The sequence below is a fragment of the Myotis davidii genome, unplaced genomic scaffold, assembly GCF_000327345.1.
Source record: "Myotis davidii unplaced genomic scaffold, ASM32734v1 scaffold59, whole genome shotgun sequence".
NCBI classification, from domain to species: domain Eukaryota; kingdom Metazoa; phylum Chordata; class Mammalia; order Chiroptera; family Vespertilionidae; genus Myotis; species Myotis davidii.
Genome location: NW_006293001.1, coordinates 59,736 through 76,230, shown reverse-complemented (window position 1 = coordinate 76,230; position 16,495 = coordinate 59,736). Strand labels below are relative to the sequence as shown.

At 46.0% G+C, this 16,495-nt stretch overlaps 1 protein-coding gene across 5 annotated transcripts in view; it reads right to left on the bottom strand.

The window, feature by feature from the left end:
* Positions 1-16,495, bottom strand: part of LOC102755387 (plakophilin-4) — a 74,710-nt gene that overhangs the window by 11,557 nt on the left and 46,658 nt on the right. For all 5 annotated transcript variants that reach the window (XM_015565728.1, XM_015565727.1, XM_015565725.1 and 2 more), the window contains exons 8-13: positions 14,764-14,947; positions 10,949-11,066; positions 9,108-9,299; positions 8,733-8,906; positions 5,767-5,917; positions 2,080-2,275 (exon numbers count right to left, since the gene is read on the bottom strand). In XM_015565728.1, coding sequence (XP_015421214.1) covers positions 2,080-2,275; positions 5,767-5,917; positions 8,733-8,906; positions 9,108-9,299; positions 10,949-11,066; positions 14,764-14,947 — 1,015 coding nt within the window. The remainder of the gene's footprint in view (positions 1-2,079; positions 2,276-5,766; positions 5,918-8,732; positions 8,907-9,107; positions 9,300-10,948; positions 11,067-14,763; positions 14,948-16,495) is intronic.

Here is a 16,495-nt window from a genome sequence, read left to right as displayed (position 1 = left end):
CTCTGTTCCAGTCCCACTGGCTTCCCGCTGCTCCATCTCAGGGTCCTTCCACTTACGCCCTCTGCCCTACCCCTCTTCCCTCAGGCACTGTCCCCCTGAAGCCCGTCCTGACCACCTTGTCTATAACTGTGATCCCCTCTCACCTTCCCTGATTTTAGTGCTCACAGACCACACAGCACGATCCAAGTGTGTTTCTCATTCAACTGATACCTCGTCTAGCTCTAACTCACCCCTGGGACGTAAGCTACCTGAGGGCAGAGGCTGCTGTGTGATCCACTCACCACTGCAGCACACGCAGGTAGGCAATGAACACTGGGTGAATGAATAAGGGAAGGTAATGATATGTTTGGAAGACGATGTGATCTAGGACTTTCTGAATCTCTTACTTTGGGGAAAAAAGATTAGATTAGGTAATATTTTTTTTTTTTAAAGATACCAGGTTTTGGTACTGGTTCAGGATTTCCCCAGCTTCTTTGTATGTCTTTCACAAATGAAGGCTGTCTAACATTTTTTTTTTTTAATTTCAGAGAGGAAGGGAGAGGGGGAGAGAGAGACAGAAACATCAATGATGAGAGAGAATCATTGATTGGCTGCCTCCTGCACCCCACCACCCCCTGCGCCCCCGGGGATTGAGCCTGCAACCAGGGCATCTGCCCTGACCAGGAGACATCTGTGACCTCCTAATTCTTAGATTGATGCTCAACCACTGAGCCACACTGGCTGGACTAACATTTTAAGAGCACAAACAGTGATTACCGTACCTCAGGGAGAGGGGAGGGACCTGGACTGGGAGTTAACGAATGGATCTTAGCTTTATCTATAACGTTTCATTTCCTTTAAAATAAAAATGAGTGTGTGCTTTTATTACTTATGGAATAAAAAGACTCATAAAAAAGAACTGAAAGGAAATATGGTTAATGTTGATAGGTGTAGTTTCTGAGGGATGAGAATATACTTTGTAACGTAATTCTTATATCTTAGAAAATCCTTCAAAACTATAAACTAAAAGACCAGACAAGGCAGAATGAGCCTAACACTGTCACTAAGTCAGTTAATAAGCATTTACTGAGCACCTGGTATAGGCCAGGCTCTGCAGACGCAGAGGATACAGCAGTGAACAAAAAGACCAAGTCCCTGCTGCAGGGGGAGCAGAAGCCAGAGAAAGCCATAAATAACACACAGGGAGTCAGTGCTGTGAGAAGAGAGCAGGTGGAGGGAGGGAAAGCAGAGACCAGGGCTATTTTACTTCGATCAGGTGTCTGCTGTGCTATTGTGCTGCAAAAGCAGCCCCACTTCCCACTTCCTTGAAGGAGACTCTGATTTGATACTAAGCCCAATTCATAGTCCTGCTACAGCTCCATGACAAAAACCTTCTATTTTTGCCACTGATTCTCTAATCCCTGCTTTTGTTGCTTTGTCAATTAGGTGTCACCCAGAAGCAAAGGGAAACGTAGGAGACAAGCCCCGGGCACAGCCTGAGGCCACACAGCAGGCCCTGTGCAGAGTGGTGAGTTTAATGCAGAGGAGTCAACCCTCAACCGAGGATTCAAGAAGATGCTCTTGAAGAACAGACCTGAATTAGAGCCAAAGGAGCAAGGGAAACAGCGCCCCCAGACCTTCCTCATCAGGCATTTCTGATTCTTCCAGGTTGGAACAACCAAGTGTAGAGGTGTTATAATGAAGACCAGGAAAAGGATCACATGACTGCAAACCCGCTGTAAAAAATGCAGAAATCGCCCTGGCTGGTGTGGCTCAGTGAGTAAGTATCGGCCAGTGCACAAAAGACTCTTGATTTGATTCCCGTCAAGGGCACATACCTGGGTTGTAGTTTCAATCCCTGGCCCTGGTTGGGATGCATGTGGGAGGCAACCAATTGGTATCTCAGTATCTCTCTCTCTCCTGCTCTCCCTTCCACTCTCTCTCAAAATCAATGGAAAAAATGTCCTCAGGCGAGGATTTAAAAATATGCAGAAATAAATACATCTTTTCCAATAGGAAGCATATCCTGGACAAAGGCCCTTATCACAGGACGATCCCAGAAGTGAGGCTTGTGACCTCGTCTCCCTGCAGCAGACTTGCCTGTCTCCTCTGCCCTTGGTTATGTTCACCAGCTTTTCGATGCCCCCGGAGTCGGCCAGGGCTTTGGCGTTCTCCATGTTTTTGCTGGTGACCTCATGCAGGGCACAGCAGATGGCCGCCATGGTCTCATCAGACAGCACGCTGGGGCCCGAGCCTCCGGGGAGCCGGTTGACCAGGTCTCGCATGGCGTATTTACCTGCCGGATGCAAAAGATTTCATTCTCCTTTCAGAAGGTGTGAGGTTTTTGTTATTGTTCTTTAAAGATTGCGGCTGGGTAGCCTTATAAAAACAAAACACCGAGAGAGGAGAGAACAGGGGAACCGCAGTGAAGGGTAAAAGGACAGACACAAGGGGAAGTTAACATATATTGCAGTGGCACATGAAGGACGAATGATTTAATAAAACATTACTGTACATCGCTGAAAGAAAATGTAAGTCAGCCGAAACCGGTTTGGCTCAGTGGATAGAGCATCCGTCTGCGGACTGAAAGGTCCCAGGTTCGATTCCGGTTAAGGGCATGTACCTGGATTGCGGGCACATCCCCAGTAGAAGATGTGCAGGAGGCAGCTGATCGATACTTCTCTCTCATCGATGTTTCTAACTCTCTATCTCTCTCCCTTCCTCTTTGTAAAAAATCAATAAAAAATATATATATAAAAAAAGACATACTAAGTCCTAGCCAGTCTCGCTAAAAAAAGAAAATGTAAGTCAGTGGATAAAACTGGATACACCAATCCTGTTGCTTTAGTTCAACCATTTTCATTAACAGTAAGAAATAAAGGAATGATGATAGGATAGTAAATTTTATTCTTGACTCAATTCTCATGCGTCAAAAATACCTCAGCTTCCTCTTAAACCTCTAAAAGCTGACCTTTGAAGAAGGTTTAGCTGGACAAAGTAGGACCACCAAACAAGGGTCTTCGTTACATTCTCCTGGATCTCACCTCTTGAACCACGTACAGTTCCACATTTTTACCAAGTTGAGAGTAATATCAGCTGTTGACATCAGAAGTGATGTCAACATGTGTCAACATGTTCGTTTCTTTTAAAGAAGACACAAGATAATTATGGGTCTATTATCTCCCTAGAGCAATTCAACAATAAAGTCTTGATAAGACAGGCTGGGGAGTCCACTAGCTACTGAAGTATTTCTTTAAGAAACTCAATTTCTCGTAGTCCTCTCCAAAAAGAGATTATCTCTTGCTTTTCCTATTTCAATTACCAAGTGACAAACTGGAATAATTGCACTACAAACAAAAGAAATTAACTAAAGCCCAAGTAAATATTTCCTTAGTTTTTCTCCCTCAGCTAATAATTGAGTGGATATTAAGGGCTCTGGTGAAGGACCTATTTGTATATGCTGGTGAGCAGCGGGCAGGCCCTGAGCACACACTGCATGCCTTAGGGCGAGTCACGGTGCAGCCTGGTGCGCAGAGTGGAAAAGCTGCGATGACACTGTAAGCCCGAAGATAAATGCAGTTTTTAAGAACAGATGGTAAGCTAGCACTAGTGATTTGGAATACTCATGAACGACCAAAAGGTCCATGACGTGTAATTTGTCATTCTGCTAAGATACCACATTAAATAAATTGTACTCCTGACTCTTGGGATAAAGTGAGCAGGGGTGGGGAACGTTTGGCTTGTAAAATCATTTCTGGGGTGAGTTAATTAAATGTTTGACCAAATATAGAAGGCTAATTTTTAAGCTGATAATTTTGTGTGGCCCACAAATGAGGTTATAAATATCCAGATGGCCCCTGACAGGAAAAAGGTTCCCCACCCCTGCCTTAGAGCCTGCAGCTCCAGACAGCGGGGCTGGTCGGACTCAGGTGAGTATGCAGGTGACAAAACTTTACTTGTGAAAATGTCTCTGAAGAGAAGGTCCACTGCTACTGCTGGTGACAGATGCGAGGAGACAGTAGAGGGGTCAGAGAAGGGGGCGGTTCTTAGGAACAGAAGTGCTGGGCAACTTAGAGTCCGGGAGGGACTCAGATCTCAAAGGAAGGAAGGAATCTTTATGGGGAAACAAGAAAAAGCGGCTCATGAGCCAGTTCGAGTGCCGGGTGGGTAAAACAGTGCTCATCAGCAGAGAGAGAGAAAATGCTCGTGGAAGTTTAAAAGGGACGTGGGACATTCACAGACAGCACAGGCCGCAGTGGGAGAGGCGGGGCTCTGAGAATGGGGACAGGCTCCTTTTCCCGGAGGACTCGGGCCAGTGCTGCTGGCCTTGCACCTTTTGCTCTCCTGCGCCTCCTCCCTGTGGTGAATGACAGGCCACAGGGTTTATGCTGTCAACCCTTTATTTTTCAGCATTAAGAGCACACAAACCACTTGTGCTTTTGAAAAGAAATTCAAATACAGATGTAACAAAATAACTTTAAAAATCTCTCTTTGGGGACCGACAGGATTTCTCTTAAGAAAGTGTGGGAAGCAAGTTATGTCACATTTGCTGGAATCAGGCTCATGCTCGACTGCACGAACAGAGGCCCCTTTTCTCTCCGTGGGGATGATTTGGCTCAAAGAAATGGGGTGTTGAGAGTAGGGTGATGGAAGCGATAATTTTAGCAAATGTGCCACTGAGTCCTCACAGCAATTCTTTAAGGCAAACATTCCTGCCCTTATTCTTTCTCTCTCTTCCCATCTTCACCTCGGTCTCCCTCCCTCTCTAATGGCAGGTGTGTTTTAATTACTTCAATATATATTCACAAATCCATTCAAGGTCTTGTGAAATTTCCCCTGCTTCTCTCCTGAACTGTCACCAGCTGTGGGACTGGCGTGGAGCTGCCTCACCTCTCATCTCATTTACACAGCAGATGCACGGTGAGGGTAGCAGGCACCGTCAGCTCCTTTTCAGGGAATGGCTGAGGGAGTTTTCAACTTGGATGAAGGTATTGAGCCCAAATAGGCTCTACAGACCCTCCTGGTTCCACAACCAGTGAGCAGTAGATCCAGGGTTTCACCTAAGTCTGGGAGGGTCTCTGGTCTTTTCTTTACCCCACTCTCTGCTTGAGATATGGCACCACACTGGAGGCAAGTGAGCTAAGCTGACCAGGGTAGACAACTTGAAGAGCTGCTCATTCTTAGGCTCATGCAAGTGCCAACCCTATGCTTGGGTGGACGTGAGGGTAAGTGCCTCCTAAATGTACCCTGTGTGCTTCACTTGCCTTACCCTCGCCTTACCCTTCCCTGGAGGGGGGGACGGGGGCGGGGGGAGGAATGGTCTTGGGACAGTGACTCTGCTCCGCCTAGGGTGAGCATTTACCCAGATCCCAGAGGGAAAAGCTACAAACATCTCATGTGGTTTCTTTTTCTTTAAAGTAGGAACACTGTAGTGTTGGTACTATCAGTCTCAAGTCAGAAAGGGAGAATTAAACCGTTTCTTGTTGCTCAAGAAATGAACCTTTCTTAGGAAACAAAGACATCAACTCTATTAAGTAGTGCTGTAAAGTATAATGGAAAATGCTAGCTTTTCTGATTAGGGTTTATTAATGAGCCTGCCTCTTAATGAAAAGGAATGGTCACAAAGAAAAGCCAGCAGGGGTACCCAAAACTGCCGAGAAAACAGGACCAGGACTCAGTTGCTAATCATTTTAAATGTCGTATTTGTATAAATCAAAAGAAGAGTTTTATAAATGCTGTAGTTCCTCTTCCCCTCTCTCCGTAGCTCACCTGGTCACCAGAACGTACCTATGAGCTCCTTGTTTCGAACATCTAGTGCCATATTCCTCAAGGCAGTTGCCACAGAAGAAACCACTCTGTCATTATCCATTCTCAGAAGCTCTACAAGGATGGGGAGCCCTTTTTCTTTGCGGACGGCCGCCCGGATATACGCTGCAAACTAGTGAGGAAAACAAGGCAATTAGTAATATAGAACAGAGTTCAGCTCTCAGGTGTTATTGTTGCCTAAAAATGATGAACTAATAGATTAAATGTTTTCTTTCCAATTGGAGATTAAATCTGTGGTGTCAGTAAAGAGAAAAGCATAGTTGGGGATAAAGATAGGCTAGGATGACTGATTTAAAAAGAAATCCCAAAGCCTGAACATCTCAAACCACCATCTGCCAGATATTGTGCAGAAAAGAGAAGGCAGTGATTACTGGCTGCCTCAGCTACATCACACGATTAAGGAAGAATCTCGATCTTCTCTGCAGTTGGACCCAAGCCAGGCCCAGAGGCTATAAATAGGATGGCAGAGGCATAGCTGATCAGCGCGCATTAAAGGAGAACCTGTCTCCATCAAGTCGTGCTTTCTCTCTGTCTTGTCCGTAACAATACGTAGAGTTCAAAACCTTTCAAAGAGATTCTCTGGAACAATCCCTGCCTCAGGAGAAAATGAGTTTTCCAGAAACAGTGAGCAACATAACTCACACATGTTGGTGAAAAAGTAAGTATATCCCTGTGTGAAATGCTTTCTCATTCAAGATTAGGTAGCTGCTGCTTTTTAAAATCTACAGTCCAAGTCTTTTGCAGGTCTGAATGATGTGTCAGTCTGTGCACCACAGGAATGGGAAATGAATGCCAAGTTATCAGGGAAACACCAAAAAAATCAGAAAAAGGTAACATTTGAAAATGGGCCTTGAATCTTGTTTTGAGCTTTCACTGACATTTTTACCAAGGCAAACTGTCTTTCAAAATTCAGGGTAATTGAAAAATGCTGCTCATTAAACATCTAATACTTTACTGCTGTGGTCAAGACCTGAGGACAAAGATCCGCCAGCCCTTTGTATTATTTCGAACATTAAAATATGTGATTGACCACTTAATAATATAAATAAGAGGGAAAATGCATTTCAAAGATCCTATTCACATTCTTCACATAAAACAAATACTCCTATTTTCCAAATGAAATCTCCAGGGGGAAGCAGAGCGCATGGCTGCCGTCAGGCTGGCAGCTCTATCAGCCTCTCTCTGACGCCTGCAACCAAGCCAACGCCTGTCTCCCTTGGAGATCACGCTCAGCCCAGCCCTGAGCGCCTCCCTTCAGAGCACTGGTCATCACTGCTCCCCAAACAGCTTCTGACTGGGTAACCTCTATGGCCATCATTACCTGGTTTTCTTAACAAGGGTCCAATATTTTGATTTACTATTTTAGATGATGTTCATATTTTAAATGAGTTTGCCATCTAACTTTCATTTATTAAATGATCCCAGAAATGAAATTCTACAGAACTTAAATCACATCTCTTTTAATTATTATATCTTTTTAAAATTATCATCAAATGATCCTTAAGTCACAAGATGGAGCTGAATGCTGAGTCATCAACAGAAATGTTACGAATACACAATTATATGCTGAGCACTGTCGTAGGTCCACCACATTTATAATCTTTTAATCCTCACAACCACCTCCTGTGGTAGGTATTATCTCCATTTACAGATGGAGAAACTAGGACAGGGCTATCTGAGGCCCTAGCTAATAAGTGGAGTGTCTAGGATTCAAAGCTGAGGGTTCTGACTCCAGAGCCAATACTTAGATGCTAATCTATTAGCACTTTAATTAAAACAGTAACAAAATAACCAAACTGGCTTAGCACTAGCCCACAATTATCTGTATATATTCATAACAGCAGTTGGCTGCATGAAATAAACCATGCCAGGCTTAGCAATGCTTTTTACTCCCATGGATAATACAGTGGCCAAGAGATTCTCATTCGGGAAGTAGTGGTGGAGGAGGTAGCCAAAAACAAGCATTATAGTAACTCTACTAAAATACACTCGTCAGGACATTCCTAGAGGTTGAAATGTTTCAGTCAAGGACTGTCTGGAAAGATGCTAGATGACATTTAAAAGTTTTGAGGACACGCTTAAAATGGTAATGGCAGGAAACCACCTTCATTCTCATAAAGAAGTCACACACCTACAAGGGGATGTGGAAACTCACCATATGCATGTTCTGTGAGCACCTGAGAGAGGAGCAGTGGCCCCTCTCCTTGGCTGCATTGCTGCCCAACCCCAGCTCTACTGCAGGCGCTCAGCATCTCTCACCTGCTCCCCAGTAAACCCCAGCCTCTACTTTCCTCTTCTGTGAATCCACCGTCTGTACAGCTCTATCCGATAGTGTCCACGTCGGCCTGTGCCACTGGTCTGCTTAACCCCTTTTGGTGGTGCCTCGTCTGTGGGTCAGGTCCCAGCTCCTGAAGCTTGGCAGTCACACCTGCTCGCGATGCCTGGCTCCACCAAGGGCCACTCCCGGCCCTGTCCGCAAACGCTCCAGCAACCAGCCTGCTGTCCCCACTCACTCTCTCCTCACCCGAGGCCTTCCTTCTCTTGTCCCTTTACCTGCATCACTCCCTCTGCACCCCAACTGCAGACTCTGCTGGCTTAGTTCTGCCAGCAGAACCAAGAGTCCCTTTGGGGATCACCACCCTTCCAGGAAATCGTGCTTGCCTCTTGGTCTCCCCTTTCCTGGCCTTTCCCTCACCTGCTGGGCTGGAATAGATGTTCCCCACCAAGACCCCGCAGCACGCACAAGCTGTGACATCTACACTGCACTGACTTGATCTGTCTGTGGGGCCATGCCACACTCATCTCTGGATCCCCAGAGCCAACTGCTATCTCTCCCTTTCCAAACTCTGAACAACCACATCCCTTCCACCACCGCTGCTGACGTGACTGCACAGACAGGAAGTGTGGACAGGAGGAAGACGCCCTACCTTCCAGTTTCCAGCAGAGAGGTTCTGGAGAGATCCGGCAGAGCCCTCCAAGGTGGCTGGGTTGGAACTTTCTGCTAGAAGAGTCAGATATGGTTTTACCACCGACGGATGCCACAGCATCTCAACCCCTTTGGGGGACTTTGACAGTCCTGGAATAGGACCAACTCCATCCCACTGAAAGACAGAGAGCACACATTAAATGAAGGAAAGTGAACACAATCTCCAACATCGGAAACCACCCCCTCTGATGGGCTCAGCTACAGCTACAGCTACGTAGAACAATGGTATCGTTAGAATATTATTTTTCTCGCTCAGTAGGTGATTTCTTACTCCCAGAGAATGAAACTTTAGTTTCATGTCAAGTAAAATACTAACTTGATCCTCTGGTGGCGTTCTCTTTTTCTTTTTCTTCTTCTTCCCCCAGCAGCTTGGCTCCGAGTCTTTGCTGGGAGACTCTTTGCCTAGTAAGTCATCCAATTCGTTCAGCCCCAGCAGCCGGGCCTGAGGGACCTCCAGTTCCAGCCGGTAGGACAGGTTCCTCAGGGTGCACACGCAGTTCTCCACGGTCTGAAACCCAACACAGCGTATAATCAAAGCTATCCCAGCACATTAGTGCAGAATGCTTCTGTACTGAATGCCAATAATATTAAATACATGTAGAATATGAAAGATCTGCCTTTTCTTACAGGAACCTGAAACAGTCTAAGGGAAGAATTAGGATTCTAGAACTCCTATGGAATACCCAAAGGACAGAATGCAGAGCCATCCAGTACATCTGAGAATCTGATTTCATGCCAGCTAAAATGTGCAAGGCCCCGGGAGAGAAAGTGCCCAGTGTTTCTGCTTTGGGGCAGCTGCAGTGGCAAAATGCAGCTGAGTCGCCAGAACCTTACTCTTCACCAAGTCCTCTTCATGACAACAGGTGTGACCAACCCTCTCTGGGGACTGCCCTCCCCCCAAGTCCCATCTTTGTCTCCTCCTTCCACCTCCCAACTCTCCCCACTCTCTGTGCAAAGTTCCATGATCTCTTTTCTCTGTGGACAAGCTGCCTTCTGTACTTGGTCTTTTGCTCCTAAAGCTTGTATCACACCTCTAACTGGGAGGCCAAGTCACTGAGAGTGTCTCAAATCAAGTTCAGCTTTTGCTCAGCAAGCTCCCCTTCCCACTTGCTCTCTCCTTCATTTTCATTTGCAGATCTCCTGGTTCAACAAGGCTCAAATAAAAACCTGGCCGTCACCATCTTCTCTCCGAGCCCATCACTCATCATTCCTCTTCTCTCTCTCAGACCCATATTTACAACCCAAGGACTTCTTATGGACTCTCCCAGTTCCGCCCACGGTGAACACCAACTACCCAGCCGGCCTTGAACTCCTGACACTTTTAGTCCCTCCTCCCGTTTCTCCCGACCTTCCTTCTTCAGGTCCCTGATCCTGAAGAGTTGAATGCCTTGTGCTGGGGCCAGGATGGAGAAATCAGGAGAGGGGGATAAGGAGCTCGTGCTGGGAACAGACCAGCCTGACGTTAGAGCAGTGGTTCTCAGCCTTCTGGCCCTTTAAATACAGTTCCTCATGTTGTGACCCAACCATAAAATTATTTTCGTTGCTACTTCATAACTGTAATGTTGCTACTGTTATGAATCGTAATGTAAATATCTGATATGCAGGATGGTCTTAGGCGACCCCTGTGAAAGGGTCATTCGACTGCAAAAGGGGTCACGACCCAAAGGTTGAGAACCACTGCATTAGAGGGAGGGGAAGGGCCAAGACTGGGACTTAAAGAGAGACACCTAAAGTTGGTGCTGGAGCTGGGCTGTAGGTGCACTGAGGTGTCAAAGTGCCTGGAGTAGGAACTTTTACCCAGTAGATACTCAAATACTGGTGGATCTGGTTCTGGCAGGAGGAATACACAATTGGAGGGAACAGCAGCACGGAAAAGCGATAAAGGGCCCAGGGAGCCACAGAGAAAGTCAGGACCCCACAACTGCTAGGTCCTTTACCACATGGCGTCACTCAGTTTTCCCTATTCTGGGGCTACTTTTTGAAGTTGTCATGTCCCTTGTGAACTTGCAATTTTTAGAGGTTCCCTCCCAACCCCCTTTAATCTGGAGAGTACCCTAGTGAGGAGGAGAGGCTCAGGAATCCCAATGGCATGCAACTAGCGGTGTCAGCAGCTGCTGTCATGTCATCGTGCCCCCACATGGCCAGGCAGACACTGACCTTGCTGTCGTAATCGGATGTGTTCACACACGTATGGATCACGTACAGCAGCGAGTCCACCAGCCCCTCACAGGATCGCATCTGCTTCCGGGCTTCCTCCCCTGCGGAGCTGAGGTTCCTAAATGGAGAGACACATGGAGCTGCTGAGATCAATGACTCACTGGTAGCCTCGGAGCCTTACCTCAGTGACTGAGAGAAGACGGTGGCCATGAGGATTTGGTCTGAGTAGATATTCTGGGGCTTACATTTTAACATTCTGAGAGCTCACAACAGCTAGCTCCCCATGATCCACACAAAAAGACGGGAGCAGGAGCATCGGAGCTTTCTATCTCTCTTGCGCATGTGGCATGCCACTTTCTAACCTCCTGTAAGATAATGATTTTGGGGTTTTTCCTCAAAGGTAAAAGGGGAAAATGACAGCAACTATTCCATTGGGTTGTTGCGAGGAAGCGATGATTTGCTGCATATAAAGCAATTAGACAAGTGCCTGCCACATAAAATTCCCAGTGTTTGTCAGCCATGCTCATTATTTTAGACTCGCACTACTCGCCTTGTCAGGCCTGAAGGTCTTTCCAGTCCCTGCGACTACTATGTTTTGCATCTAGCAGGTGGCCATGAACACTTCTCGACGAACACAGGAAACAGCATTTTTTTGTATAAACATTCCAGTTCAATATGCACATTTGCTTATGCTGTAGTTTTTATCATCTTTTCAATTCTTTAAAAAAAACCTGAAAATTGTTTTAGGTCTCATACATTTTGAAATGTTTGATATCAGTTTGCCTTCATGAACTGATACCAAATCAGAAAGATCTATTTTTGTAGGTTCCATTTACAAGATTCTAGGCTAATTCTGAGATTTTGCAAATCTTAACCCTACCAGACCGCTGTACCGATTTTTCGGTAATTTCCGAATCTGCCGCTATACCGCTGTACCTAATTTTCAGTACTTTGCCTAGACCTATTTTCTATAGTGTCTCCAAGTTCCATCTTATTCTAACTACTTGTTTGCATGTAACTAACATTTTTCTATATCATGTTGGTTTTTTCTCTTTAATGCTCAGGAGCCCAGGTATAGGGGACAGATAGGTTCAGGGCCTCAGGTCTGGTGTGGTTAAGATTTTTCTTTTCGTCTTTGTTTTTTGGAGCCAGAAAGGTAAAGTCACCTCTCAGCAGCACTCAGCAGCTGCCTCTTGCATTCCTCCACGAGCTCCTGGCCCCCTCTCGGCTGGTTCTCCTCTCATCTCACTGGCTTTCCTTCTCAGCCTTTCTGCTAGTGGGTCCCTCTGACTGTCCAGGGCTACAATGGTCCCTTCTTACCTGTATCTCGGCCTTCCTCTCTCCTGGGCTTTAATACAGCCTATGGACCCTGAACACCCAAACGTGGATATTTAGCCTGGCCTCTCTAGCACTCCAGACCCATTTACCCAATTGCTTCCAGGATATTACCACACGAGTACCTAACTAGACATCTCAGAATGGACGTGGCCAACACACTCACCTGCTCTCCCTCCACCCTTTCTCCTCCCTGACTTCACCCACAGCTCTTCTGTGCTCCAGCCAAAGAGCTAGGCGTTATCCTTCTATTGTCCCTTTCCCTGGCCCTGATATCCAGTTCACTAGCAAACCCTGCCAGCTCTCCCTCCACAAAACACAACCCCATCTGCCTACCTCTCCCCAGTGCCTGGTCTAGGCCACTGTCACCTTGTCTGGGTCACTCACTGAGCAGCCTCGTCTTCTGTGTCTATGTTGCCCACACCCAGTTCTCCACATCACGACCAGAAACCAGTCCATCACTCCCATGAGTCAACCCTCTGATGGTTTCCCATGGCACCTGGAATAAAGTGCAAACTCCGTCTTTGATTTAAAAAATCTTACATAATCTAATTCCACTCTGCACCTTGACCATTCCTGCCCTGGAGCCTTTACGCTAAGCATCACTACTGCCTCAAACTCACGTCCTCCTGACACCCACCCTCAAATGGGTAGCTCCTTAGGTTTTTCAGATCTTTGTTTTAAATTTCACCTTCTGGGAGAGACCATCTGATCATCAAAACAATCACCTAAAAACTCTGACACCACCCTTTTTTTTTTAATGGCACCTATTGTGACTTTCTGTCTATCTTCCCCAACAGAACATGAGCAGGGATCTAGTCTATCTTGTTCATCGATTCCACAAGGAAGGCATTCACAAATGTTTATAACCATGAACCAATGGAGAGCCCGGGCATGTGTCCTGCCCCTGGGCGTGTGTCCTACCCCAGGGCCTTCCTGGAAGTCTGGCAGGCTGGCTGAGGAGTAATCACAGCCTCCCTGGATCCAGGTGCCCGGAGAGAACGAGATGCCGCTTCCACAAATGACCAGTAAGTGCTATGAGCTGCCTTTAGACCAGCGGTTCTCAACCTGTGGGTCGCGACCCCTTTGGGGGTCAAATGACCCTTTCACAGGGGTCGCCTAAGACCATCGGAAAACACATATAATTACATATTGTTTTTGTGATTAATCACTATGCTTTAATTATGTTCATTTGTAACAAATGAAATTGGAGGTCATCACAACATGAGGAACTGTGTATTAAAGGGTTGCAGCTTTAGAAAGGTTGAGAACCACTGGTCTAGGTGAATTTATGTCTATGTTGACATCACAACTTTCAATTTAAACTCATTCCTTTATATATTTTTCTTATAACTATTTTAATTAAAAGGCGAGCCGTGAGACCCGTGCGCCTGCGCGGCGCGCTCGGCCTTCTCAGATATTTATATTACGATTCATAACAGTAGCAAAATTACAGTTATGAAGTAGCGACGAAAATAATTTTATGGTTGGGGGTCACCACAACATGAGGAACTGTATTAAAGGGTCGCGGCATTAGGAAGGTTGAGAACCACTGCTTTAGACACAGGCATCTGAGTTAGAGAGCTGGCCTGTTTTCCAGGATCCTGACTCTTGCCATCCCCCACCCTCGAGGGGTCTGACAGTCACCTGTCTCAACAGTGAAAGACTTCAGGTAGCAGCCAGACCTCCCCCTGCCTCTCCCAAACTCTCCGCTGCAGAGATGTTTATGCGTCAAATAGCGCTCACTGTGTGTCACATACTAGTAAAATGCTAAGCACTTTACACATGCTGATTCTTCACGACTCTGCGGTGGTACTACTATCCCTATTCTAAAGATGAGGATACTGTGGCTCAGAGTGGGATGGGAAGCCAGGTGCCTGAGGCCAGAGCCCCCTCTCATCATCACCAGGCTGCTCTGTCCTGGGCACTGTAAACCAGGGAAACTGGGCAGAAACTGAGCTCATGAGTGTGAATGGCAACTAATGAGCAATACTGTGTGCACTTAAGGGAGGCTTTATGGAGTCTACATGCTCAAGATAATGACGCAAAGTACTATTTGGGTTCATTTTCATTTACTTATAAAACTCAAACCCAATGACTGTTTAAACCACACACCTCTTCGCACTCTTTTAAAAACAAAAACGCTTTAACCATCACATTTTGAACTTAAAAACCAGGGTACGACATTAGCAATCAGAATGTGATAACCAGGAAAATGCTGTTCAAGTGGAAAACGCAGGAATTTTGGCAGAATTTCAGACTGAAAGGCCCTTTGACTAAATCACAGAAGAGTCATTTATAAGATAATGTCTTTCAGGCTCCTAGACTGAGCTCATGATGTTTTCTTCACAGGATAACCAAGTCTAGTGGCCTACATTTTGAAACAAACTTGGAAATTTAGGTAGGTGTTACCAAAATGAAGTAAATCCTCCTATGATTTAAGCACTGAATTCATTAAAAAAAAGAGATAAAGACTTTACCTCAGGCAGCCTGTTGTGTTGCGCAGAACAAGTGAAGTCTGAAATTTAATTTTATGATCATCATCAAACGAAGAGTTATTCCATCCGGAGTGTGGAACGATCACAGTGTTTGTTAAGGTCGAGAGAGCATCTCGAATGATTGTCATCTTGACGGCATCACATGAGGATAAATTCCAAAGAACTCCTAAAAATGAGAGTTTAGACATCAAATCATCAATGAAAGATGCTGCCGTTTCAGTAATGAAGAAAACATACGAGCTCTCATTGATGTGAGCCCAGTCTGCTCCGAACCTAATCTATTGCATCCAGGCTGGGCTGGATCCCTGGTAAATGTCGAATGAACATATGTGAGCTTCTGGCACTATTACAAAGCTGGGATAGTCCTTCTCTCAAGTTTTAGAACCTATGTATCTATTAGGCAAGACAACTATGGCTTTTGCAAAGCAAATTAGTTGCTTTGTGAGGTGAGGGGCACTATCCAATGACATGGATAGTTACAACATCTATGATTGTTGTAAAACTGCCAGTCATTGCGTTATCCCTTTCATTCAATGTTCTGTGAGACAAACCATTTTTAGAACTTGGAATAAGCTTCTTTTTCTCAAAGGATTGGCATGTCTCTCCTCATCATGCCTTCTCCTCCTACTTTTGGTACTGGGATGCTCACACTTAATGCAGTAGCTTTAATGGCACGGGGGGTGGAAGGGGGAGGGAGGGCTACTTTTGCTTCCTATTTATTTAGATAAGGTTTGGATATTTCTATTTCCACTTTTAAGAGTTTTATTACCATGTGTTTCAGAAGTACAAGTTACTGCCACTCCATTTGGATACAGGTGAACCTCAGTAAATTGAGTCACCCATACTGTAACTGATAACAAGACTGCTAGGACGAAAGACCTAACATGTAGCTTATTAGAATGCTATTAAAATTGTAAGCACATTACATTATCTTCCTATCTGTGTCAACTATGAGGTGGCTTAAGTGATTGTTGCAGCACACATATTTTCTAATAATTACTCTAAGAGCAAATTCAAGATTACACCTACTCTAATGTCATTTTCACATCAATGCATTTTCCTAAGTAAGATGGAAGGAGGTGGAAGAGAAGTTGCAGTTCCTTTGCGGCTGAGGCCTCAGAACCCTGCACGCTGGATGCATCCTTGGCGAGCTGCTCCAGTCTGCAGAGCTCTCAGGACCCTCAACGCTCGGCCTGGTGGAGGGGAAGGAGTCGGCGAAATCTGCCCCTGTCCGTGGGGGCAGGTCAGGCTTGTGAAAGTGACTGAGCAAGAGTATGGGTCAGCGACAAGGACAGTGTGTGGTGACCCAGGAGCCAGCCTGGAAACAACGCAGGACCCCTTATGAGGGAGGGTGGTCCAAAGAGCTGACAAAAGCTTTTATTCTTTTTGGAGGAAGGAGAGGTAAAAGCAAAGGGCTAGAGAGAAGGTAGTGCAGCAATACTCTGACGATTCACCAAGAGAGGACCATCCCTTGCCCGAAAGCCTGTCCTGACCCTCCAAAACATGTGGTCGGCTCCACTCTGGGAAAACATGTGGGTCCTGTGTTCTGCTCCACACTGGCCTGCTCCTCTCCTCTTTCACTTGGCGTTGGCTTCTGTACCTGGGCTTCCCTTGCTCCCCGGGACTTTCACCTTGCTCTGCTCCTACCCTTTGCAGTTGGAGAGCCCACCAGAACCACAGCTTTCAGGACCTCTGCCTCAGCAGAGCCCATCTA